This window comes from Dendrobates tinctorius, unplaced genomic scaffold (assembly GCF_039654945.1).
Source record: "Dendrobates tinctorius isolate UK_male_01 unplaced genomic scaffold, ASM3965494v1 ptg000285l, whole genome shotgun sequence".
NCBI classification, from domain to species: Eukaryota; Metazoa; Chordata; class Amphibia; order Anura; family Dendrobatidae; genus Dendrobates; species Dendrobates tinctorius.
In genome coordinates, this window is record NW_027361952.1 from 48,025 (window position 1) to 74,850 (window position 26,826).

The 26,826-nt window shown below is 39.5% G+C and overlaps 1 protein-coding gene and 1 long non-coding RNA gene across 2 annotated transcripts in view; one reads left to right on the forward strand and one right to left on the reverse strand.

Moving 5' to 3' along the window:
- The first annotated feature begins 1,952 nt into the window (after nucleotides 1–1,952).
- LOC141072641 (monocyte chemotactic protein 1B-like) lies at nucleotides 1,953–15,572 on the forward strand. The gene is made up of 4 exons (XM_073559934.1): nucleotides 1,953–2,122; nucleotides 3,752–3,878; nucleotides 6,653–6,749; nucleotides 12,440–15,572. Exons 1-4 carry the CDS (start codon nucleotides 2,062–2,064, stop codon nucleotides 12,455–12,457), a joined length of 303 nt encoding a protein of 100 aa, XP_073416035.1. The 5' UTR covers nucleotides 1,953–2,061; the 3' UTR covers nucleotides 12,458–15,572.
- The window catches only part of LOC141072642 (uncharacterized), a 131,703-nt gene continuing 116,812 nt past the window's right edge, over nucleotides 11,936–26,826 (reverse strand). Inside the window, exon 2 of the long non-coding RNA XR_012226723.1 lies at nucleotides 11,936–12,525. This is a non-coding gene — a long non-coding RNA (uncharacterized lncRNA). The remainder of the gene's footprint in view (nucleotides 12,526–26,826) is intronic.

Here is a 26,826-nt window from a genome sequence, read left to right on the forward strand (position 1 = left end):
CATTCACTGTAAGATATAAGACAAGTATGTTCGACTCAATTAAGAACAGTGCTCCTTCCAGGTGTAGTAATATAAAAAGGACTTTATTCCACCATAGTGTAAACGACGTTTCGACCACCAATGGGTCTTTATCAAGTACTCATTTACACTATGGCGGAATAAAGTCCTTCTTTTATTACTACACCTGGAAGGAGTGCTGTTCTTCTCTCTTTTGATTGTCTGGACCATCCAAGAGGGTTCATTGGACTTGGAACGGGCACCCCAATTCAGTGAGTGCTGTCAGCCTTTCTTTAGTATTGAAGTATGTTTGACTCAACTGGGAAGCTAGAAGCTGCTGGGGACCGAGTCTTGCTGGAAACTCGTCTGCCAGGATGGTCCTCATTGGCTTCTCCCTGTCTGCTTGCCTATATTGACAGGTCTTAAATCTACATGTGCATATAGGCAGAAACCTGTCAATCAAGGCAGCAGGCGGTTTCCAGCAAGATTCAGTCCCCAGCAGCTTCTAAAGTATGTTTTTCTCTGAAATGTAGCAGTGTTTCAGAGTCAAGCACACGTGGTGGAGATCATACAGCTAGTACCTGATACATGCTGTCCACAGATTGGGCAACAGGTATCAGCTGTCAGGCTCACTTTAAAACTGCACCAGAAAAACCCGAACAAATCCTGAATGTACATTTTCCATCTCAATTGTTTAATTTTAATTTGTTAAAGTGAGTATAATAACCAACAAAAAGACGTTTGCTGGTTCTGAGATCACGCCCCGATATATTAGCAATTTCAGTTCTGCATCTCTATGTAAGACGTGTCATAATTTTTGTTTTTTCATGATCAGTTAAATCTTTTTTTTTTTTTGCTTATTTTGCCTAAGGAAAACAAGCTGCCTACTAATTCTGCACACCTTGATAAAGGGCGTTTTATCCTTAGGTCTCACTCTTCTTGATTCCACAAAACATAGATCACCTGATCTGCTTCATCCAATAAGCTTCAAGTTTATACAGCTTGGCATTAGAGAACCTGTATAAAATAATGATGGTCAAAATACTCACTTGCGTAATAATTGTGCACACAGCATATGACGGAGATCAGAGTGCGAGGAAAGGAAATATTACAGATAGAACTGATAGAAAGAGAGAGAGGTTGGAGAATCAGAGTCAAACATTTAGAGGGGTTGGAGTATTTTTGATTTGCTTCAAAAGAAATATTCTGGAAAAAATGTGTAGTTGGTGAATTGCAAATTTTAAAAAATGTGTTCATCTTTAGGGCATAGAAATTGGAATGAGATCGAAATGTATTACACGGACTGGCTGGCGGCTCTCCCGAACCGAACGTGACAGCTCCATGTACGGTGTTTCTATGCAGCCGGCGCACTCAGGTAGGCAGAGCTGCCGGCCAGTCCGTGCACTCTAATCATTTTCCGATTTATACGGCTGCCTGACTGCGCCCTTACACATGACAGTATTCTCCCCAACATTGTTTTTCAGCAGCAGAATGAGGGGAACGGTTAGCGATATATAATATTTATTGATAATATTTATTAAGAATGTATGACTTCCCTCCTCATATTTCTGCAAGATCAGATCGGTCTTTTTCTTTGATGAAGTGCACAGCGCAGAAGATACAACTTCAACTTTTTTTGGCTTCAAAAACTGCACCAGAAAAACCCAAACAAATCCTGAAATGTGTAAAAGCACCTTTCAGCGTCACCAGATTTTGTAATGAAACTTTTCAAGGCTTATAATTAGCAATGTAATTAATTGCAGACAGAGCAGAGATGAGCAATAAGGATCAGGAAATGTTTGAATATTTGCGAGGGGGAGGGGGGTCGGTAAGCAAGAAAAAATGGGGAATTTTAAAGTTTACACCACTTTTCCCTAGGAGGAGGAGGCATTACAGGAATCCAGCCCACTATCCTACCTCTGCTGAGGGCTGGTCTATAAAATCCAGTAGTGAAAGTAAAGCATTTGGATAAATAGAAGGTGCCGGTCAGCAGAGATCAGAGCAGAGTCTCACGGAGTGGATATATCAGTATCACAGCTGTGAACATCTGTCCTCGCTGCAGAGATGACATCAACCACCCTCATTGTATTCCTGGCCGTCTTCTCCATCTATGCCATTTGCCAAGGTAAAACTGCATCTACAGATATTATTATTACCGTTAATTTCTTTTTCTTGCTTATAGTTGTTTTTTTTTTATTATTATTTTTACTTTATACTTTTCAGTCTGTTTAGTTATTTTGACTTCTTTTCCAGATTGTAGAGTACATCTAATGCAGGGATATAATGTTACTTCCTAATACAGAATAGCTGCCAATACTAATATGTAATTGTTTAAATAATGAGCCATCCATCCAGCCAAAAAGACATGTCAGGAAGCCAAACTCTGCATCTGCGCCGGCCGCTGCCTGATGTGAGTGAACTAAAATAGGGAAATGGATCATTCCTCATTGCCTGTAAATAATTGAGTTTCAGTAGCAATGCGAAACTTCTAGTTTGACATTTTCAAAATACTTCTTAATTTTTGCTGCTCGGTGGTTAAGCGCCCCCATCTCAGGGTTCAGGAAATGAGATGTCCAATTATTGAGCTTTGTGTTGCTATTTGGCACGTCACTCTGACTTTCTATCTTCGGGTGATATTGTTTGTATACATTGTATCACAAGGATGAATAAGAAACCAGAAGCTGCGGTGTCGCTCTCGGTTGCTTGATTAAACAAATGAGGTTTCTACGAGAGTCAAATTTCACTGGCGTGCCACTAATAAATGGTTTTAACACTACGGCTCCATTCACAAGTTGTGGCTGCGGTGCGTGATTTTTTAAAACTGCAGCAAAAATATAGCTATTTTACAGCGATTGCTTAAAAAAAAAACAAATGCACTATGATCGCAATGTGTGAATACAGCCCAAGAAGAAATAAACATTTATATAAAATGATCAGCATATCTTTTATCTGGCCCAGCTTTCTAATGACAGATCTTCACACAGTTGCATTATGTTACTTATCCTATACTGATCCCGAATATTTAATACCTTTATTATAATCGAGAGCTGCATTCATAATTCTGCTTTTTGAAAACAAGACATGACCATGAAAGCTTAGCTGAGGTTTTAGAGTGTGGAGAAAGGGGACTTTCATTTTTCTATAGAACAAGATGAGTGCTTGGTTCTAAAGGTAACACTTCCCAGATTGCGTATCACCAGATCAAACGCTGTCCAAAAACAGGAACTGTTGGGAGATTTCAGCACAGTTGCAGAATTGTAAATGCAGCTCTGGAGGGCAATGTCAACCTATGCAGGAAATTGTAGTATCACAAAATCCAGAGAGCTTTCTAATCCGCTGGTCTAGACAATATAATGATGTTATCATTAATATACATCTGGAAACATTTTCTTACATCTGTGCTGAATATGTCACAATCCAGCCAACTGCAATGATTAATGATTATTTATTAGACTTGGTTATATGGCACCATCATATTCCATAGCGCTTTGCAGTCATCATCTCTGTCCCCATTGGGGCTCGCAATCTAGATTCCCTATCACTAAGTCTTAGGAGTATGGGAGGAAATTTGGGAACCCGGAGGAAACCCAAGCAAACATGGAGAGATCATACAAACTCCTTGTAGATGTCGTCCTTGGTGGGAGCAGGACCAAAACACTACAATACAACAGTGCTAACCACTGAGCCACCAATCTGACCCATTAATACCTATTTATACGTTGTAATAAACATGCAAACATTCTCCTTTTTGCAGTATCTTCTGCTAATTTAATGTCATTTGACTGCTGCCTGAAGACCAATGACAAAGAGATACCCCAACAAAATGTGAAGTCCTACCGCCACCAGACCACCACAGAGGGCTGCAATATTGAAGCGATTGTGTAAGTGTCCATCTCCAAATCAATCCTATTAGCTATGTATTTCTGTGCTTTCTCTACCCGTCCTGTAAGTATTGTTCTAGTTTGTGTGACACAAGTGCTATCTCGCTTTTTAGAATAGAATAACTCAGTCATTTTGATTGCAGAAATCGCTGTGGGCCGGCAGTAGCCCAAGTGATCCTCGGCTAGCCCAGTAGCCTAAGGCCGGGTTCCCACTGTGCTATGGTAGTCTGTTTAATGGACTGCGTTACACTGTGGTATAACGCGGTGTAACGCAGTCCGTTAACGCTGCCATAGCCTCCCATTAACTAGTACATCGCGACGTATGCCGTCAAGCGGCACACGTTCGCGATGTGCCATTAAGCACTGACGGAGCATCGGACGCGGGCTGCAGCATCTGAGGCTTCGTCACAGCTAGCACTGATAATTCATCAGTGCTAGCGGTATAGCATAACACATATTGCGTTATGCTATAGCGTTAATGCAGCCCGTCAACGCTATGCGTTGATAGGGCTGGTTAACACTATGTGAACCTAGCCTTACACATCCCACAATATCTTGCCCTGAAAATGTGGCTTGGTCATATCCTTCAGAAGACTTAATTATGTACAGGCTCGGACTGGCCCATAGGAGAACAGGAGAATTCTCTGGTGGGCCCCACTGCAGGAATGTACTCTTCACTCCTACTATATGAGAAGTAGTTGACACAATGCATTTGTTTCGCTATGTTCAGACAAAGGCATCATCTCAACATTCATTTAACAAACTACCCCATTTATTATAAAGAAACAGGTAAATTTGTGAATGAGGGTAATGGTGATAATTGCATGTAGCTGAACAGTGGGCCAACAGAGTCAATGTTACTGGTGGGCCTTGGCACCCCAGTCCGGTAGTGATCATGTAGAAACAATTTCAAGGCACAGGACAGGCACCGACTGCGTTCTGCGCAGCTGCATGCATGTCATAAGCCACATGCACACATTCAGTATTTGGTAAGGTTTTTTTACCACAGTATTTGTAAGCCAAAACCAAGAGTGGGTGAAAGATACAAAAGTGATGCAAATGTTTCTATGGCCGGGGTCACACTAACCGACGCAAAATACGGTCCGTAGTTTACAGGCGTAATACGGATGAATTACCCCTAAATAGTGCTCCGTATGTCATCCGTAAGCAAGGTGTGTTCGCGTATTTTGCGCATGTAAGCATCCGTATGTAATCCGTATGCCATCCGCATGGACTCCGTATGGCGAGATTTTCTCGCCGCCTTGCAAAATGGACATATAATGGAGCCCTATGACAGGGTTTCTAACAGAAACGAAATAATAGATATAGACACATAGAATGTATATATATATATATATATATATATATATATGTATATATACACATACATGTCATTGTGACAAATATATATATATATATATATATATATATATATAATTTATATTTCACAGAGTTCTTCATAGCAGAATAGCCACTAATTAAATTGCCGGCTTCTATGAAATCATTCCCCAACCCAACATGAAATGACACATGGTGTACATTCAGTAAAGCATTTCATTTGATGTTTTTTTATATGTCCCTGACTAATAATTAGATGAGGGTTTGTGTGCAAAATTTGGGAGTTGTAGTTGTTATTTTAAGGGGTTAATTCGTTGTTAAAAAATTTGTGGGCTTCCCATTGCCCTATAGTGGTGGCGAGTGGGTTAATCTAACAAAGGGTTAATGTCACCGTACAATCGAATGGTGACATTAACCCTTTGTTAGATTAACCCACTCGCCACCACTATAGGGCAATGGGAAGCCCACGCATTTTTTAACAATGAATTAACCCCTTAAAATAACAGCTACAACTCCCAAATTTTGCACACAAACCCTCATCTAATTATTAGTCAGGGACATATAAAAAAAACATCAAATTAAATGCTTTACTGAATGTAAAACATGTGTAATTTCATGTCGGGTGGGGGAATGATTTCATAGAAGCCGGCAATTTAATTAGCGGCTATTCTGCTATGAAGAAATCTGTGAAATATAAATATATATATATATGCTTGTCACAATGACATGTATGTATGTGTATATATATATATATATGTGTGTATTCTATGTGTATATATCTATTCTTTCGTTTCTTTATTAAACCTGTCAGTGTGAGTTTACTGTATCGCGCACTGAATTGCCGGCTTTTGTAAAAGACACCGGGTGCATATTTCTCGCAAGTCACATGTGTGGTCCGTGTGTAATCTGTATTTTTAGCGCACCCATAGACTTGCATTGGCGTATTACGGGCGTAGTACGCTGACAATCGCAGCATGCTGCGATTGGCACGGACTGTAGAATATGCCCGAGAAATATACGGCTGTTGGGAGCTGCCCCATAGAGAATCATTGGTCCGTGTGTAATGCGTGCTTTTAGCGCCTCTCACTCGTCCATATTCCTCGCCAGTGTGACCCCGGCCTATTATGCTTTTCCTCTGACCGTTCCACTCCTGGTTTTGGCTTACAAATACTGGGGTAAAAACTCACCAAATACTCAATGTATGCACATGGCCATATTCAATGTACAATTCAGCTTCAGGAATCCTAGCAAAAAAAGAAACCCATGCAGCAAAACTAATCTACTGTTAGATTTTTTAATGGCATTTAAATGATTTTTTATGTAAACACATTAAAAAATATTCTAATAGGAAACAAACGCAATGCAGGCAATTGTGGGAAGGAGATCAGTTTGGGAATTGTGCAGTGAAACTAAATCAATGATCTCTTTTTACACAGATTCATCACCCGCAGGAACAAGCACCTGTGCGCCCCACTCGGCTTAAAATGGGTAAAAGATTTAATGGCAAGAGTAGACAAGAAGAAGACACATGAGGTAGGCTGTTACAATGTAGTTGTGCACTTACCAAATTATTCTCTACCTCTAGCTTTTCTTCTTTCTTTGAAATTTTGCTACAGTTTTTATTTTATTTTTTTTTTACATTTTGGCAAAAATGACAAGAAAATATGTTCCTTTATTGTTTTCACATAGCGACCCTAAAAAAGCAGCAAAGGTCTAAAAAAAAAAAAAAATCAATACAAAAATGCCACATACATATATAGTCCTCATTTATGCAAACTAGAATAGCTGTGGGGCAGGTGAGAACTACACTAAATTAAAAGGATTGTCTACTTTATTTTAACAAATGTGTTGGGGACATTATTTTGGCAAAGCAGACAATATCACGATGTGCAGGCTGCGCTCAGGGAAAAGATGAGATCCGGAGAGTATAAGCAAGTCTTTTGCTTACACTAATGCATTTTGATACCAGACTAGTGCCTTTCTCATGGTAAAAAAACAACTAACTTGGGGAATATACATTCTAGCACTTACTAATATACAGTCATATGTAAAAGTTTGGGCACCCCTATTAATGTTAACCTTTTTTCTTTATAACAATTTTGTTTTTTGCAACAGCTATTTCAGTTTCATATATCTAATAACTGATGGACTCAGTTATATTTCTGGATTCAAATGAGGTTTATTGTACTAACAGAAAATATGCAATCTGCATTTAAACAAAATTTAACTGGTGCAAAAGTATGGGCACCCTTATCATTTTCTTGATTTGAACACTCCTAACTACTTTTTACTGACTTCCTGAAGCACTAAATTGGTTTTGTAACCTCATTGAGCTTTGAACTTCATAGCCAGGTGTATCAAATCATGAGAAAATGTATTTAAGGTGGCCACTTGCAAGTAGTTCTCCTATTTGATTCTCCTATGAAGAGTGGCATCATGGGCTCCTCAAAACAACTCTCAAATGATCTGAAAACAAAGATTATTCAACATAGCTTTTCAGGGGAAGGATACAAAAAGTTGTCTCAGAGATTTAACCAGTCAGTTTCCACTGTGAGGAACATAGTAAGGAAATGGAAGAACACAGGTACAGTTCTTGTTAAGCCCAGAAGTGGCAGGCCAAGAAAAATATCAGAAAGGCAGAGAAGAAGAATGGTGAGAACAGTCAAGGACAATCCACAGACCACCTCCAAAGACCTGCAGCATCATCTTGCTGCAGATGGTGTCACTGTGCATCGGTCAACAATACAGCGCATGCATACCGCCTTTTTGTATGACCAAACAACTCAATCTTTGTTTCATCAGTCCACAGGACCTTCTTCCAAAATGTAACTGGCTTGTCCAAATGTGCTTTTGCATACCTCAGGCGACTCTGTTTGTGGCGTGCTTGCAGAAACGGCTTCTTTCGCATCACTCTCCCATACAGCTTCTCCTTGGGCAAAGTGCGCTGTATTGTTGACCGATGCACAGTGACACCATCTGCAGCAAGATGATGCTGCAGGTCTTTGGAGGTGGTCTGTGGATTGTCCTTGACTGTTCTCACCATTCTTCTTCTCTGCCTTTCTGATATTTTTCTTGGCCTGCCACTTCTGGGCTTAACAAGAACTGTACCTGTGTTCTTCCATTCCTTACTATGTTCCTCACAGTGGAAACTGACTGGTTAAATCTCTGAGACAACTTTTTGTATCCTTCCCCTAAAAAGCTATGTTGAATAATCTTTGTTTTCAGATCATTTGAGAGTTGTTTTGAGGAGCCCATGATGCCACTCTTCATAGGAGAATCAAATAGGAGAACTACTTGCAAGTGGCCACTTTAAATACCTTTTCTCATGATTTGAAACACCTGGCTATGAAGTCAAAGCTCAATGAGGTTACAAAACCAATTTAGTGCTTCAGGAAGTCAGTAAAAAGTAGTTAGGAGTGTTCAAATCAAGAAAATGATAAGGGTGCCCATACTTTTGCAGCGGTCAAATTTTGTTTAAATGCAGATTGCACATTTTCTGTTAGTACAATAAACCTCATTTGAATCCAGAAATATAACTGAGCCCATCAGTTATTAGATATATGAAACTGAAATACCTGTTGCAAAAACCAAAATTGTTATAAAGAAAAAAGGTTAACATTAATAGGGGTGCCCAAACTTTTACATATGACTGTATAAGTTCCCACAGTCCTCGCAGACGGTACAGCTTCCCTGTCTGCTGATGGATGATCATGTGACCAGACAGGGGCGGATTAAGAGTAAGAAGCCAGAGCCACTGGCAGTTTAAAAGGTGTGAGGCCCCCAGGTATCTGATGTATCACGTGACATGTCACATGATCCCGTTTGATAGATCATTTGATAAGTCATGTGACCAACACAGAGATGTTCTGGTGCACAACTATAGATGGAAAATGACAGAAGTAGTTTGTGAGCCTGCACATAGCTCTCTATATACAGTATGAGCTCCCACATAACCACTAATATACAGTATGAACCCCCGTATAACCACTAATATACTGTATGTACCCCCACATGGCCTCCTATAAACAGTATGAGTCATCACATAGCCTCCTATATACATTGTGCTCAAACATAGCCTTTTATATACAGTATAAGCCCACATATAACTTCCTATACACATTATGACCTTGCACATAGCTTCCTTTATGCAATATGAGCCCCTACATACCCCCTTATATACAGTATGAGCCCACACATAGCTATGAGCTGTCATATGGCCTCCTATATCCAGTATGAGCCAGCATATAGCCTACTATATACATTATGAGCCTCCTATATAAGGTATGAGCCTGCACATAGCTCCCTGTATAAAATATGAGCCCCACATAGGCTCCTATATACAGTACGAGTCATCACATAGCCCATATACTGTATATAGGCACACATCCCCATACACAAATTAATTTAAAAAAAACAACACATACTCACCTAGCTCCCGTTCCTCTGGCGCTCTGCTCCTGTCCATGTAGCCCTACTTGTACTTCTGGCCAGCACGTACAAGCTGGCGGATGCCGGCTGATGACTTAATTGCCCAGACTCGTCACATAAGAGGCGACGGGAGCTCTCCTGGAGCTGTGTTGCTATTCTGTATTGTTGGCAGCAAAGCTCCAGGAAGTTCCCTGCTGGGATATGTGCGCCGCCGGTAGTGCCGTACAAAACATTATGATGAGTGCAATCTGGCCATGCGCCCCCATCGGAGCCTCGGGCAGTAACCCAGATTGACCTCAGTATAATCCGTCTATGTGACCTAACCCACTTACTGTATTTGCCTCCTTCAGTTGAAAATCACTGAACATGGGAAAGATGTTTTTCCATTGGAGGAGACAAGTCTGTCTGTTAAGATTGAGTCACCGTAGGAGGCAAAAACAAAATGCTAGCTAAGTCCAGAAAACCAGAGAAGTTGGCAGCTATCGGATTGCAGACCCCTGAACCTATCAACACAACTAGCAGTAGCCGTGAGGGGTTCCTACGATGCCCTAGACCCCTCGATCACAGCCGGAGAATTAAATAGGCCTAAAGAAAGAAAGGGGAAATCTAAACTGCCCCAGAGCAGACCCCAAAGCAATAGGCAGCCCCCAACATATAATGACGGTGAAGCAAGATGAAAATACTAACACAGACAGAAAGATAGACTGAGCAAAGACGGGGCCCAAGCTAACTAGATAGAAAAGGACAGGAAGGCTGCTGTCTGCAATCCATGAAAAACCCTATGAAAATAAGAGCCAACAGACTGACAGTGAAAAAGACCCTGAAGACGCTAGGCTTCAAAAAGCTATGTCAGTACTCAGGAATATTCTGAAGACAGAGCTACAGGCAAAAGGAGATTCAGCTCACCCCAGCAGGGAATGGCAGAATACAGAAAAGCAAGGAAAAACAAAAAACAAAACAAAAATGCTAACAGGCAAAACAGAAAACTTAGCTTTAGAGGAGCAGGAATCAGACTGGTGTCCTAGAAGTCCACAGAGAAATCACCCGCAGGGCAGAAGGGCGTCGGCAGCCTTATATCCAGTCCGTGACTCCACTCAGCCAGTCATCCTCATTAGGCTCAGGTGCCTGATAATCAGGCTCATTACCTTCCTTTACCAGAATAGGGAGTTCACCAGACCTCAGTGACGAAGGGGAAAAAGAACTCACAACATCTGTCCATCAGCGGCCATAGTCTAGTAGGAAGGCAATATTAAGGAGAACCTGTAATGCATATATATTGATAAAGTTCATCAAATCAAATCCTCAACACATTTGTTAAAATAAAGATAAAATAACCATCCTCTTCAAAGTACTAAAAATGTAAAATCTGCCAAGAGACAAAGGGTCAGTCACCACCCGGAATAGAGAAGAGTGAATTTATTTGCATTGAATTTAATTCTCCTCAAATTTTACAAAAAAATCATATGGTACAGAACATTTTTGGAGATTTTTTGCAACTCGCTCAGCCTGAGTTCAGCACAGCTGGCCACCATTTTTCTGAACATTTGCAGGTCACACAAACGTTTAAAAGAAAACAAAATTAATAATACTCACGGCTGAAAAATCCTGCCACCCCGACAACCCGCCGTCTGGTCCTCTCACCTCTTTTTTGCCTCTTCCAGTGTAACACGTATCCTCTTTCGCCTCCTCTCTGCAGTCTGTGGATTCTGGCTTGACTTGACAATGAGGATCTAGGCTCCCTATTATTTCAAGAAACTTCTGAAATGTCTCTGAAACATGTCAGACGTTTCAGCAATCAGTGAGGGGCTCATAATCTGGACCCTTACAGTTCAAAAGCAAGGGGCCGTAGTGCTCTGCAGTGTTATGCCCCTTTCTGTTCTGCTGCACTTGACTGACGTCATTTACAGATTCATAGAAAGACAGCTGTACCCAGATGCTCTCTGAAGAGTCACAATGTTCTGCAGACAGCTTTTACCCCTTTGACTTAGAATCAGTGAGGGTCTCAACACCTGGACCTCCACCAAATAAAACTTCTGACATGTTACTATAACCTGTCAAACATTTCTTAAAGGGAATCTGTCACAAGGTTTTTACTAAATTATCTGGGAGTAGTATGATGAAGGGGCTGACACCCATGTGTCACTTGCTAATTGGCATGCGGTCAATTTGATACAATCACGGTTTTCTCTGATGCAGATGTAGCTGAAAATGCCGAGCTGTGCATAACCCCGCCCACACCACTGACTGGTGCTTTCCCTCAGTGTACACAGAAAGCTGCCAATCAAAGATAAGGGCGTGGTTGGATCAGCAGTCACGAGTCACTTAGTCCTGTAGTGATAATCTCCTGCTGATAAAACACTGACTTTATTGAAACAGCAAAACACAGCCTAGAAAGTGATACATCGCTGCAATCAGGGTCTCTGCCCCTAGATCATACTGCACTTGGATTACATGGCAAAATCATGCTGATATATTCCATTTAAAATGATTGGTACCATTTAAATATCATATCTTCAGGATGATAAGGACCTCCATAGCTAAATTCTGGAGCCGATATTACATGCAATTAAAGGGTTAATCGGGATATGCTCACATATGTACTGGGAGACAAGCAGGGAACAGCGACATCGCATTTACAAATATCTGCCAGGTCACTAGCAAATTTAAACAGGATAACAAAATGGAGTTGCCCTTTAAGTAATTTCTTTATCTAACATTTAAGTGAAAAACATTACATTATAACATTTGAATTTAGCTCCATCTGACAATTTTGTATTGTGCTTTCTTTTCTTCAGAAAAAACGAGGTCGCTAAATATTGCTGGGCATTGGAAATGTTGGAGGTGCCAAAGGACGAATATGAGGAGGAAAGTGTGATGGGTCCTGTAAAAAAAAATAATAACCTGCTGTTATTCCATCCTTTACTGCCTGTAGCAATTGGTGCAATTGATTCTGGGAACCTTTACCTTTTTCTTGGCGTAATTACGGTACTAGAGGCTAAATACGAACTTTAGGATGTGCAATACTAAATAGTGTCATTGCGGATCCTGGACATTATTTTCTTGATTTTGTTTTATAAAATACTGAAGAGTAATTTCAAATTAATGTAACGTTTCCTGTACATGTGAAGAGGCAAAAATTGTGTGAAATCTGTAAATTAAGCTCTTGTTCATTATTACTGTAGCTTTAATGTCCTGGGGTCAAACCACTTTTTTTTAGGATTGAAAAGAGCTGTATCTCCTTGTCAAATATAAGTAACGTGACCTGGTAAAACATTTGCCTTTGCTTGATAAGGTGTTGTTGACTAAAAGCGGTTTCATGGAAAATTAGATTAAAAAACTGTCTGTTTTATTTGAGAAACAGCGCCACATGTGTGCACAGGTTGTATGTGGTATTGCAACTCAGCCCTATACACATTAATAGAGATCAGTTACAACTGAAGGCTGCTATTTTTCTTTCATGAGCCACATATGTCCATATTTTTCTAATCTTTTACATCACCATCTATCTGTACATAGTGAAGGCAGTAACATTACTGAGAATTCAGCCTATCCCTTCGCCAGAGAGGGGAGACATTGCTAAAAATGCAACCCATCCATTCACTTAGGCTGCATTCTCATCATTTATGTCACATACCCTATATATTCACTAGTGATCGGTGACATCACTAAAGGGCAGCAGTGACATCACAGACAATCCGACTTTACTTGGACTGTAGAGCAATGGCTTCTCTAGTCCTCCCCACCCAAGGACAAAGTCTAAGTCAAAATTAAAAATATTGATCAATTAGCCCATCTACCAATCATACAGTATATTACCATTAAAAGAAGCCCCCCAAAAGTCAATTATATTGTTAACCAGTTCAAGACAAAGCCATCCCCCACCTTCCTGACCAGGCACATTTTGGGTTTTCTTTTGTACATGCCCTTTTAACAGCTCTAAAACTCTCTCTCCATTGGCTATTCAAATAATGTTTGCTACTTTTATCGCAATATATGGGAGTTAATTTTTATGACTGTTTTTACATTACAATTTCCTTAGGAAAGAAAAATTGAAAATATGTGTCTAATTTTCATATTTTTTTCACAACCATAAAGGACCGCTAAAATTTTTTTTTAAATTGTGTTCTTCTTTCCATAGAAATTATCTTTTTTTTCAGTTTTGTTTTATCTAATTTTTTAATTTATTTCACACACTGTGTGCCCCATAAGGTTTTAAAGGACTTTTAAAGAAGAGGGGGAATTATACTATATTAGTACATTCTTTTTATTGTGGATTTCCCCTGTAACTGGGGCTGATAAATTAGTTACAGAGGAAATGCCACCTCCTGCCTACATAACAGAGCTGACTTTGAGTAAGAGCTGCTGGATTCTAGGAGACAAACTTTACACCAGACAATCACATAATTATTAGAACCAGAGAGCCAGCGATCAGGAAGGCAGAGATGGTAATAAACATCTCTGCCTTTTTCATGGGGAGTCTGGTAGTCTCTGTCAGCTGGCTCCATAGATGCATGTGGAAGCAGTCTACTTTACAAAGAAGTTTTAAAACATCAATACACAGTGCGGATCGTCTACAAGTTCAACTGATCGCTTTTGTAAAAACCTCCCAAGCTGAGCCTCACCAACAAGTTAAGGTTTCTCCCAGGTGAGACCCACATCACATTTTGAGAAGCACTGCCCTAGAGATTGGAATGTCACTCCACCCTTAAAGATTCAGTGCGTTTATTGGTTTATTTGCTTATAATATCAAGTAGCATTTTATCTATGTCCTAAATTGGACCAATTTTGAAATACTAAGTCACTTTATTTTTAATCTTTTTGGCTTTCGAAATTAATGTGAATTTTTTTTTTCCCATGTCGAAAATATCTGTATATTGTGAAAATCAATTATTGCCACAGGTAACAGCTCGTTTCATATTTTCAATATTTACTATATATAACATTTTCAATATTAATATATATTTGTATAGGAATTATATTTTCTTCAGATTAATTTTTCATTCTCATCTGGATTTCTTGGCCTCTTTGGTTTACAGAAGTGATTTGAAATGTACAGTATGTCTCAGGTCTTGACTGATTGGGTTTCATGACAGGAAATATGCCTGACACCTCAAAAGAAACTCATCTTCGCTCATTTTAAACATTTTGCTTTTACCGCAAAGAATCCTTTCCTACAATTACAATAAATACATCTTCGCCATGCCCTTAACTGATGGCCTTTAGTAAATATTATTTACTTCTGGTTGGTTCACAACACAATGACATCATTGATTGGATGTAATGATTCCCTTGGCCATATAATATATGATGGGTAATTATCATACATAAATACATTCCTCACTTCTGGTATACCAAAGTTGATTCAACCCTTGTTAGACAATATGCAGAGGCAATAGATGATGATAAACCAGGATAAATTCATTCGGTTCTGGTGTAATAGTGTTTCTTCTGTTTGGGTCACTAAGATTCTCCGAGACTCCATGTTGTGGTGCCCATCTCTTCACAATAATTCTTACAAACAGTGACCATTCCTTCGGGTTGGGTCATATAAAATTTTTTTTTTTTACAAAATTACCGCAAATTGTAGTCATCGCTGTTCTTTAGTATTGGCTCCAAAAGACAGCACCAATTATTGGTTAATTTCATATTCAGACCTAATAAAATATATCAGATCAGAAGTTGCCATCAACTATGTCTTATATCTTTTCTGTCAGTTCATTGGATGGTGATGTGAACCAAAAGAACAACCCTTTAAGAGGGCACAAAGGACAGAAATGCATTTCAGTCTTACAAGCTTAAGGCAGCTCATCCAAGTGTATCCAGACTGAGACCGTTCATTTGTTGTGTTTTGTTTTTTACAATGACGTTTAAGGTTTTGGGTCTTATATATTAAATTTGATTTCAAATAAATGAAACTAAAATATTAAATTTTGTGTCTCAATTTTTTTTGGTCTGCTTGATGCTGGAAAAAAAATGTATTGAAAACTTTGTTTCAATAATTTACATTATTTTAGGATAATAATCTCATCAAGACAACTCCTTGTCTAAAATAGCTGTTTCTATGCTTAGCTGGGCTTTGTCCAGTCATACAGTATCCCAGATGGTGCTGGGGAAATGTACTAATATGAATAACTAACCATGTAATACATGGACTGGACCGGGTGCACTGATAGATGTTCGCCTGCTTGGTACTCATCCTATAACTCCCATATACCGTATTAGAGCAGGAAGACAGGGGTTATCATCAGGATGCAATTTTTCATTAAAAATCTTCTAAAGGACCAGAATAAATGAGTTATTTATACACTAGAGATGAAGAATTCTCCCAAAAATGTATTTTGCGATGAATAAATTCGCCACGAGTTTCAATATTGCAAAGCCTTAACAGCTTTACCACCTTAGACGTATAGTTATGTCTAATGTGCCCTTCCCATTTGCTGCGGGCTCAGGCAATGCAACTGCAACTTTCCCAGCACATCAGCTGATTTCATCAGCTGACATGTGACCCTAACAGCCACAGGTGGAACCCTGATCCACCCACAGCTGATAACATGTTAAGTGCCACTGTCACTAATCCTGCCCGAAATGGGTCAATAATCCCACCCATCGGCACCAGTGTCACATGACCGCAAGTCTTCGAAGGGTTAGCATGATAACCAGGCCTCTGCCTTTGGTTGTCATTGCCGGATTGCTATGAGCGCTGGCCAGTGGTCGGCACTCACAGCATGTGAGTATTTTTGCTAGATAGAGCAGGGCTGCAGCCCTGCTCTGTGTAGCACAAACGATCGTAAGATCGCAGCTTCTAGTCTCTCATGGAGACTATTAAGCAAGTAGAAAACTTTTTTAAATATTACAAAATTACAAAGAAATATAAAAATTCAAATCACCCCACATTTTCCCCATTCAAAATAAAATAAAAAATACATGTAATTGGTATCCCCGTGTTCAAAATTGCCCAATCAATATAACCGACAGAATAACGGTTTTTTTGGTCACCGCAACATTGTATTACAATACATCAAAATGGTATCAATAAAAACATCAGCTCGGCGCGCAAAACATAAGTCATCACCAAGCCCCAGATCCTGAAAAATAGAGATGCTATTGGACTCAGAAAATGTTTTTTTTTTTTTGTTTTTTTTGTTTTTTTTTTAGAAATTTGGGATTTTTTTTCTGAGATTTAGTTAAAAAAGAACCTATATATATTTGGTATCTACAAACATCTACAAACTCGTAATAACCTGGAGAATCATAATGGCAAGTCATTTTTAGCACTTAGTGAACATGGTAAAAAAGTAAAACAAAAAACAATTGTTGAATTGCACTTTTTTTTGCAATTTCATCACACTTTGAATTTTTTACCTGTTTTCCAGTACACTATATGGCAAAAACAATGGCGTTGTTCAAAAGTACAACTCGTCCCGCAGAAAAACAAGCCCTCACATGGCCATATTGACAGAAAAATAAAAAAAGTTATGGCTCTGGGAAAATGGGGAGCAAAAGATGAAAAAGTCAAAAACTGAAAAACCCAAGGTGGTGAAGGGGTTAAATTGACTGGAAAATACATATATAATAATCTGAGGTCTCTAATTAGACCCATTTGACCTCTTTAATGCAAACACAGCCACAGCTTCAAACTATCAACATCAACTGCAGTATTAGACTTTTTATGCTACCTAAATTATAAAAACAGTCCAAAAATTATCTTTTAGGAGGCAGAAAAGAGCCTTGCTGGTGGTATATACGGGTATAATATTGGACTACTATCACAATTAGATGTTTCAAAAATATATATATATTTTTGCAACTCGTGTACTTTGTGAGGATGACAGTTACTTTTACAATTTTTGTATTATTCAATTTTCCCATCTCACAAGCCAGGAAGCACTTTCTTTAAAAGACAAATCTTGGTTTCAGGATTTTTATTCAGTAGCAAAATTAGGATAGAGAGGTATTAAACTTCTCCTTGTTTGCAATGTATTAAGAATACAAAAAAAGCTGTTATTAAGGTTTTTATATGATAAATCAATCAATTCACTGTCACATTGATTCTGCAGGTCCAGCACCTCCCTATATATAACTTCAATTATGTACTCAACACTGACACTATCACTCCCACTTTTAATGAGCTTAAACATGACATTAGTACTCCACAATCAGATTAGTTTTTTTTAACTATCCCTATGTGGATTGAGCTGTGTGATCTGGCCTCTAACCCCATACAGTAGAAGGCGAAAACGGCGCTGCTTAGTCAGCCTTCATCTTTTATAGTCCCTGAGATAGTTTCCCTCTAATTATCTGCCCTAGACCATGGGATGTGATAGCTGCATGTCCTTATAGAGAACCAAAAAACAGAAAAAAGGTAATGCCAGCTTATCGTTGAAGTACTTAGAAGTGCAGCATGCACGGAACCACGAGCCGACCACTCGTGTTGGCAAATGCAAAAAAAGAGGAAAAATTCCAGCTTCTGGTAAAATTTCAAATGTGATCTTTATTCCATCAAAAACAACTAAAAAATTGAAGACAGGATGGTCAGCAAGCTACGTGTTTCGAACACAGTTGTTCTTTAACAATAAAGATAATGATAAATGATAAAGACGAACCATGTTCGAAACGCGTCACTTGCTGACGAGTTGCATCCGATTATCAGAATGTACGGGGCCTTTCATGTATATGGGTCTGTGGAAAAAAATGAATTACACTCAGATGACAACCGAGTGTGGTCCAAATTTCACAGACACACTACATGTAGAAGTTGGAGAAAAAATGTTTTTTCCTCCACATCCAGGAAAATCGGATCACATGATGATAACACTCTGATCAGAGTCTGGTCAGAGTGTGATTAGCATAATTATACCAATTTTCTTACATGTAGTGTGACCCTAGGCTTTGGGTGCAAATCTTTAGTAGACCAATAAAACATACTTAATGCTACTGCAGATTTTCGCTTTCAGCAGAATCATTAACACTGACATTGTGGAAGTATGATCTGTTTTACTTGGAACATATCAAAAATTATTTGCAGACTACATCATCAACATGAAAGAGTAAATGTGAGAACCAACGCAAAGCAAACTAACAATTAACAGAGTGCAAGCAACTGTCTGCTGAAATGTCCACGGCATAAGCCGGCATAAGCTTCTAACAAGTCAGGTGTTTTTATATGCAGCAGAAAACAATAGTCCAGAATGGATTAGCTGGAATTTATCTGATAGTTTGACACTATTTATCACACATTCAAGTCCAAAGGGGACATATATTGTCAGAGATTTGCCCATCTCTCCGAAGTACCAAAAGTTCTGAATTTCTGTTAAACTGTTTGCTGGTTTGGACCATCCAAGAGAATTGGAATTTTGATTTGTTTGATAGAATCAATGTTATGTAACCATATTTTATGGAAATTCCTTGTAAAGAAAAGGATTAAACAAGGACTAAAAAGTAGAGATGAAAGGAACATTTTTCGAGAGTCCAGTTCGTTGTCCCGGTCAATAGTCTCTCGCCACTTAACGTGAAGCTCTTACCTTCTGAGATGCCTACTTTGCTTTTGACTAGCTGGGCTGGCGTGATATCATTTGTGCATCATTGCTGCAATGATGACGTTCCGTCATCCCGGCTAAGAGCAGCGATGGTCACCTTGCCCATCTCTACTAATAAGTCCTCCTATTTAGCATAAATAACAATATCCTCCTAAAATCAATGCTCCAGAATAATTTAAATATTCATTGCTCTGCATCTTGCAGGGTAATTCAGTTATTCTAGTTTTTCCCAGCAGTTTTGACAATATCAGACAAAGTAAAGTATTTATGTCACCTATATGGGTTTCACCTGTGATCAATGTCCTAGAATTTTTGTTCGTCAAACTAGTAATAGTGGTCTTCCATGCAGTGACCATTACTGGAGAAATATAGCATTAAAGTAATTTCATATGAAAGAGGATCGACTGTTGCAATTTTTTCTCAGAGATCAGCAGCATTAATGACATGATACATTTTGTCTGTCCCAACACAAGTTATCACCTACACACAGAAAAAACTGATCACTTTGGGTTTGACTATTGGGTCCCCCACTGATTCAGAGAATGGGGCTCTGTCAAAGGGACTAACGGAAACTGTAAAGTAGAGTGCTTGCCAGTGTAAGAGGGGGGCAGGATGGTAGTCATAGCCGAGGACACGGGGGCTCTGGTGTCCTGACCTCCTCCCACAGACAAATCATCATCTTCTACCGGCGTACCTGTTCGAGGTGCTGGTCCACCATCAGGGATTCCACAGTGGTGCGACCCAGCTCCTGCAATCTTGGTTCCAGTGCACAGGGTTGAAATAACAGACACAGATACCGGTTCTGATGCCAAATCAATGGTTTTACTTTCTTCTTCAATGGTCCCGGGCAGATCAGATACATTACAGTTCACACAGCCTTCCTCCTGCACTTGCTTACTTTCTACGTCCTCAAGCACATTCTGGGGTAGTAGCGCCCTAGGCAGTACCGCAGCATCACTCCTGTAGGACCTCAAGATAAAGGGGATCCCATTCATCCGCTTTACCTCAGACTTGCAGGCTTCAGCCCTATTCCAGATCTGCCACATGGTGAATACTCTGCACCCTGCACGGCTCTAGGACCACTTTCTCCTTCTCGTTCCTGCTGCTGTCATAAACTGTAATTTCCCCAGGTGCTCCGCTTTTATACAGCACCCGTCTGACTGAGCCCGTGCTTTTATGCTTCTCACAACATTGCGCAGCTGCTATGGCATCCTTGGCTTAGAGCCCTTGTGGACTTGTCGGGCGTGTTTGCCCTTATGAACTATTCCTATAACCTACACTAGCTTAACCCATAGCAGCTCCTCTTACTGTTAACCCTTATGTGAACTACCTATCAACTATACCTAACAAGGCCCACTAGTATACCCCCATCTAGTGGTCCACAACAGAACTACGCTTACTCAGTCTATGGAACTATATACTAACAGTGCCCTCCACTATTAAACATGAAGGATGCACTGGCTTACTCTAATCTAAGCATTGACATACGGCATACAACACAATATATTACATCATGGTATCACATAATGTGGCAGTACCAATAAACAGGAGGTAATACACCGTAGTGCAGCAGTGCCGAAACATCATAAGGTCTATACATTATTTACAATACACATCAATATTAGAACTTCCTTAAAGGGAAGGTAGCATTAAAGAGATATACTGCTCAATCCCTTACACCAGTCCCGTAGGCAATGACAAAATATTCTGAGTGCATTCATTCTAAAAGCACCTTTTAGAGATCCATTCATGAATTGTTGTATTGGACTTTAAATAATTGCAGAAACTGCATATTAGCACATTCTTGTTTTAAATGTGTTTTCCAACATGTAAAAAAAACTGAAATATTCCTAAAGTGACTAAAGAAGCAATATTGTAGGCTGTTAAAAATGTTCTTCTTCCATTCAGAATTAAATTGCTGCGATGCTACAAACAAATTCTAAACACTGATCTACAAGTCACATTCACTTTTTTTGTGGGAGAAAATGATTTTTCCATGATGCAGAACCTAGGAAACTAGGAATTTAGGAAACTAAACTGCTTTTGTGGATTGACTTCTTACTGCCAAGTAACATAATATCATTCCCCATCAAGAAGACGTGTGCAGTGAGAGTCTTCAGCCTCATCTTATTAACTCAGAAGCTGGCGTCTGTCCAGAAGGTGCTTTTCACTGATCGCTAACCACATCCTGCTTGCACAATGCTTTGATTTCTCCATATTGCATGTTTCTGGCCTGTTCTCTAATATCAAGGCTTAATAGGGTTGTCCGGTAAAAACAAGTTATCACCAATCCGCAGGATATGTGATAACCTAACAATCGGTGGGGGTCTGACCGCTGGGACCTTCACCGATCAGCAGAATGGAGAATTTTTATCCTAGTGCTTGAGCGACCCTCAATTCGTTCTCTATGTGGCTGCTGGAAAAAGTCGAAACCAGCGATAGGTCATTAGTGTCTGATTAATGATGGTCTGACTGCTAGAAGTGCCACCAATCATGAAAATGGGGTAAAATCTCCCCCTTTTCGAATGGAGAAAAGGTTGAGCATATGCATTGTGACTTTATACATAGAGACTTTGGAGTCAACTGATAGAACTAAGCGTTGTACTTAGCTATTGTTAGCATTTCCATAGACTTTGAAAAGAGCAGCAATGCGCATGCTCCATTCGAAAAGGGGGACGTGGTAATCTTGATCTTGTGGCAGACGGACCACCATAAATAACAAAGACTGTGTCAACTCACTGAGATGAATGAGTACATGAACTTAAATATTGCTATAAACCTTAAAAAAGTAAAGTAGTTAGTGTTTTTTAAGCAAAGAGCACAAAATACATCCAACCACGTTAAGGTGTACCTAAATATGGATGATCCCCTTCACTAATGTCCTACCTCTCTTTGTGCTAAACCAGGCTTCAACTGAACCAGGGAAATGAAAGAAAACCAGGCATCAGTAAGAAGACTCTTATCGCTGACCACAAGATAGGTAATCATTTTGATTATAGGACAACTACAGAAGCAGGTGCCATTTGAACATTGTCTATAGAAGATTAATGACTATGATGATTGTCTTTTTGATACAACAATCCAAAAATGTATTTATAGGAGTGATCATTTAGAAAAGTTTATACAAAATGTTACATGAATAGACACCTAAAATGGTTAAATACCCCTAATTCCTGTCGTTGGTGCCACAGTAAAAGCATGTCATATAGTGCTGTATTCATTTCTGTACCATAATGTCTTGTCCCGTACCGAACCTGTAACTAATGTGCATAATGTATATTCAACATCTAAACCATTCTGGTGAACTCTATTGAAGCATCTGTAAGGCTCCTAGAAAACGGGGAGACCTTCTTGACACTCTAAGTGAAAGTAACCAATCCACTGCAAAATGTTCCTGAAACCTCCCAGAAAATAGTGCTTCCAGAAAGCTTCTTCTGCTCCAGAGTCCGGTTGCGCATTTAAAATGGGAGTGCGTCGAGGAGGTATGGATACGCGGAAAAAATATTTATTTATCAGTCTATATTATCTGTACTAATTGCATTTACTGGTGAAGCAATACAGTATGTGTAGCATAACATAAATTAACTATATGAACAGCCCCTTAGGTCACTTCTTGTTTTCTCAGACAGATCACATTACGGGAAAATAACTTCATATTCATTGAAAAATCCTTGAAAAACGCTTCCCTCTCTGAGACACAGGAAGCAATGTATCAATGTATGAGGTACGTAGCCGAGGTGAAGGGATTCTGCCCCAGGGCTTCATGTCCGGCTTATGGTCTATTGTCACATATTCCAAACTGAGGAGTATAATGGATGACATGTTAGGCAGGTCCTAGAGAGCCAGGTCATTGCTTGATTTGCAAAATAAGAATCTATGAGGGTCACATCGGGTGCCAGACATGTGATATGTCAGACATATGAGAAGTCGTCCTCTGATGTGGGACATACAAGAATGCAACAGGACTGAAAATAACACTAATAATAATAATAATCTTAATTTTTATATAGCGCTAACATATTCCGCAGTACTTTACAGTTTGCACACATTATCATCACTGTCCCCAATGGGGCTCACAATCTAGAATCCCTATCAGTATGTCTTTGGAAATGTTGGAGGAAGCCGGAGTACCGGGAGGAAACCCATGCAAACACGGGGAGAAAACACAAACTCCTTGCAGATGTTGTAGTAGGATGCCACAATGAGCTTTTGGTGAGTTTTCCTGAACCTATTGTTTAAATTTGGTTCTTGCGTTTTTTCATTGCGTTTTTGTGTGTGTTGTTTTCGCGTTTTTGACGCTGCGGTTTTTGTCTTTTTTTGGTGTGTCATGCTATAAAGCTGCTTTGTTTCTGATACTCCCTGGCATTTCACTTTGACAAAAATTTATTGATATACTTAAGTTCTTTCCAACTCATTTGAATGGGTGAAAAGCACTGCAAAAAAATCCTAAAACAATTGTTAAGCTAGAGACCTGAAAAAACGCTTTGAAGGTTCAATTGCACATGGAAAATCAGCAGCGTGCACATAACATTACAGAAATCTCTTTTGTAAAACGCTGCAATTTCTATGTGGCAAAAATTTATGAAAAAAAAAACGTGGCAAAAATGCAAAGTTTGAACAAACTCTATAAGTGCCAACCACTGCGCATTCTTGAGTTATCACCCGGTTGTTGCCAAAACCCTTACATACTGTAGTCAGTTCCCTGGTATAGGGCCAGTACCATAGCTATTTAGTCATCTCAGACTTCAGTTTATCAAAAATCTTGGTCCTCCATTTATACATTCACATTAATGCATTGATGTGCTGACAGCTTGGTGGATAGGTGCTGCTCCCTACGGAGGCCACCTTCTGATAGTCAAAGTCAAATCTATACACTTGAACAGAGTTTTTGACAGCATGCCCAATTCAAAGATGGTGCTATGGTCCTATAATTAAACTGAGCTGGAAATAACAGGAGAATTGACTATTAGTTGCTACTCCATTCATGAATGCAAGCTCACGTGCAATAGCAAACATCAGAAAAATTTAGCGCATTGAGTCATTGCATTTCTTCTGTATTGGTGTCACATTGACTTTTTTGTTTTGCGTTTTCTCATTTCATATTCTGCCTTGTGTTTTCCTATTGCACAACTACAAATAAAATGCAGGCATTAATGCAGAGCATGTAAATCATTAGGTTGGGATGCCGGAGGCCATTAGATTGCGATGTACAGTTATCCGCATTCTAAGGGAGATTGTTCTCTGTTCATTATGATTTATGACATTTGGAAATTACTGACACTACAAATTGCCGGGGGACTCGTGTCGTAGCTTTTGCTTCCTTTGTCTTGAACGTGTGGGAAGCAGCAAAAGTCCCTAATTTCCTCAAGCAGTAAATGACTTCTGGCAAAGCAAAGATTAGCTTCTTACTAAACCAATGAAAAGAAAATTCCCTACTAATATTCTTTAGGTGTAATCGTACTGTAGATTTAGTGAAAACTGTTGAGAAGTAAACATGAGCGACAAGTAGAGCACAGACACTATTACACCCATCCTCCAGCAGAACATGGGCAGCAATTGGCTTCCATATGCATTAGTATACTGTATAAAAAACATATCCTCAAAGCTAGTGCCTGCTGAAAGGGTTAATATTAGCCAAGATCAAGGTAAAAAAAAAAAGTGTGGTCCAGCAAAAAAAACCAACAATCCATTATTAAAACTTTACGTTTACATAAAATATTAAAAAAACCTCCCATCAGAACATATACAGCCTATCAGAGAGAGAAGCAAAGCTGAGCAACGCATTTCGGTGTTTAGCCTTAGGCTAGGTTCACAATTGCGGATGGGCAAGCTGCAGAGGGATGTGGCCTTCCTCCGTGAAGCTCTGCCCACGGCCGCACCTCCTCGGATCAGCCCCACCTACGGCCGCATGCAGCCACACGCGGCCTGCGTACCCTATCTAACATTGGGTATGCAGGCCGTGCGGATGTATGTGGATGTGTCCTCATGCATCGCTTTGGCGATGCGGTGAAAAAAAGAAATTCCAATCAGGTGCGTTTGACGTGGGTCACTGCATCGTCAAAATGACGCATGCGGACGCATACACATACATCCGCATGGTCTGCGTACCCAATGTTAAAGATAGGGTACGCATGCGGCCATAGGCAGAGCTAACCGGAGGAGGTGCGGCTGTGGGCGGAGCTTCACGGAGGAAGCTTGCATACCTCCGCAGCTCGCCCATCCGCAAGTGTGAACCTAGCCTTAGTCATGGGATGTACTATGGCTAATCATAGTCATCCAGAGTCAAGTAAACAAAGCATGAAGAATTGCATGGCATGAATTATAATCATGTAACTCAGCTATTTAGGCCTCCTGTACCTGTGCCGGACACCCCTATACAAGCTGATAAAAATACAGTAGGTCATCCAAAAAACAATTTGCAAAAACAGCAGAAAGTCATGCAAGGTTTTACTACATGAATGGGCTCCCAATATAAAGGAATGTACAGATCAGCCGGACTCAATTCATGCAGATAAATTTTTGCAATCCAGAGAAAAACCAGATAACACATATCCGGAAGAACTCTCTTATGGGACGGTACCCTATGATAATATAGGAAGCGACTCTTCTGATGAAACGGACTCCGATGAAGTATCTTCTTTATACTCTTCTTCTTCGGGGAATTCTTGTTACCATGAGAAAATTGAAAGTGAACAGAAATCTTTATTACAAGCTGATGGACTTAATACTATACTATTAGATACCATTCCAGCCTCTGATAAATATCCCACTGAAGGCTTTTTGATCAATCTATGTAAAGCCTTTTTATCATCACTCGATACATTGTGGAAATCTGTTAACAATGAGGGTGATTCAGGACTAACGTCTGAAATTAAACATAAAATAACAAACCCTCAGCATATTGATAAGCTTAAGGCATCAGAGAGCCTTATTAAGAAAAATTTTCAAGACACATTATCATCAATGGCTGAAGATATCGAAGTAAACTCTAATAAAATATCTATTATCTCTCTTCTCGACCCAAAAATATCTAACTCTGCAATCAATAATCAAGAAATCTCGCATTCTAAAGATGACCCAAGTATTTATGAACTCTCGAATTCCCTAAAAAATGTTCAGAAAGATATCAATACTTTTAGATGCTGTTTGTCTAATTATGAAGATTTATAAAGGAAAAATAATCTGAAAGTCAGAGGTGTGCCAGATGCTATTCATCCGTCTCGACTAAAGGATAATATTTCTTCACTGGTATGCCATCTATTTCCAGACGTTAAAGGGAAAAAATTGATTGAAGGAGTATTTAGGATTCAAAGACCATCCTCCTTGCCGTCTGATCTGGCTAGTGATGTCATCGTTTCGTTTTATCCTAACTGGTTGAGAAATGCACTCCTCGGGATTACTAAAGAATCAGTTTTCCTCTCGTCACCATATAGTAATTTAGCTTTCTTTAAGGACTTAGCCAGAAATACTTTGCTAAAACGTAGATCATTTCGTCAGACAACAAAAGAACTTCAACGTGCTGGTATTAATTATAATTGGACCCAAACACCTACATTACTCCTCAAATTTACATCCAAATTAGTTACTATCCAATCTCCGAAAGAGGGTATGGACTTTCTTAAAAATGCGGGAATTGCTTCTTCAAC

Bases quoted from the DNA above. Each gene is read 5' to 3' on its own strand.
- LOC141072641 (XM_073559934.1), top strand. From the start codon at position 2,062: ATGACATCAACCACCCTCATTGTATTCCTGGCCGTCTTCTCCATCTAT. The intron at 2,123-3,751 runs GTAAAACTGCAT...TCCTTTTTGCAG, and splicing joins CATCTATGCCATTTGCCAAG to TATCTTCTGCTAATTTAATG. The intron at 3,879-6,652 runs GTAAGTGTCCAT...CTTTTTACACAG, and splicing joins TGCAATATTGAAGCGATTGT to ATTCATCACCCGCAGGAACA.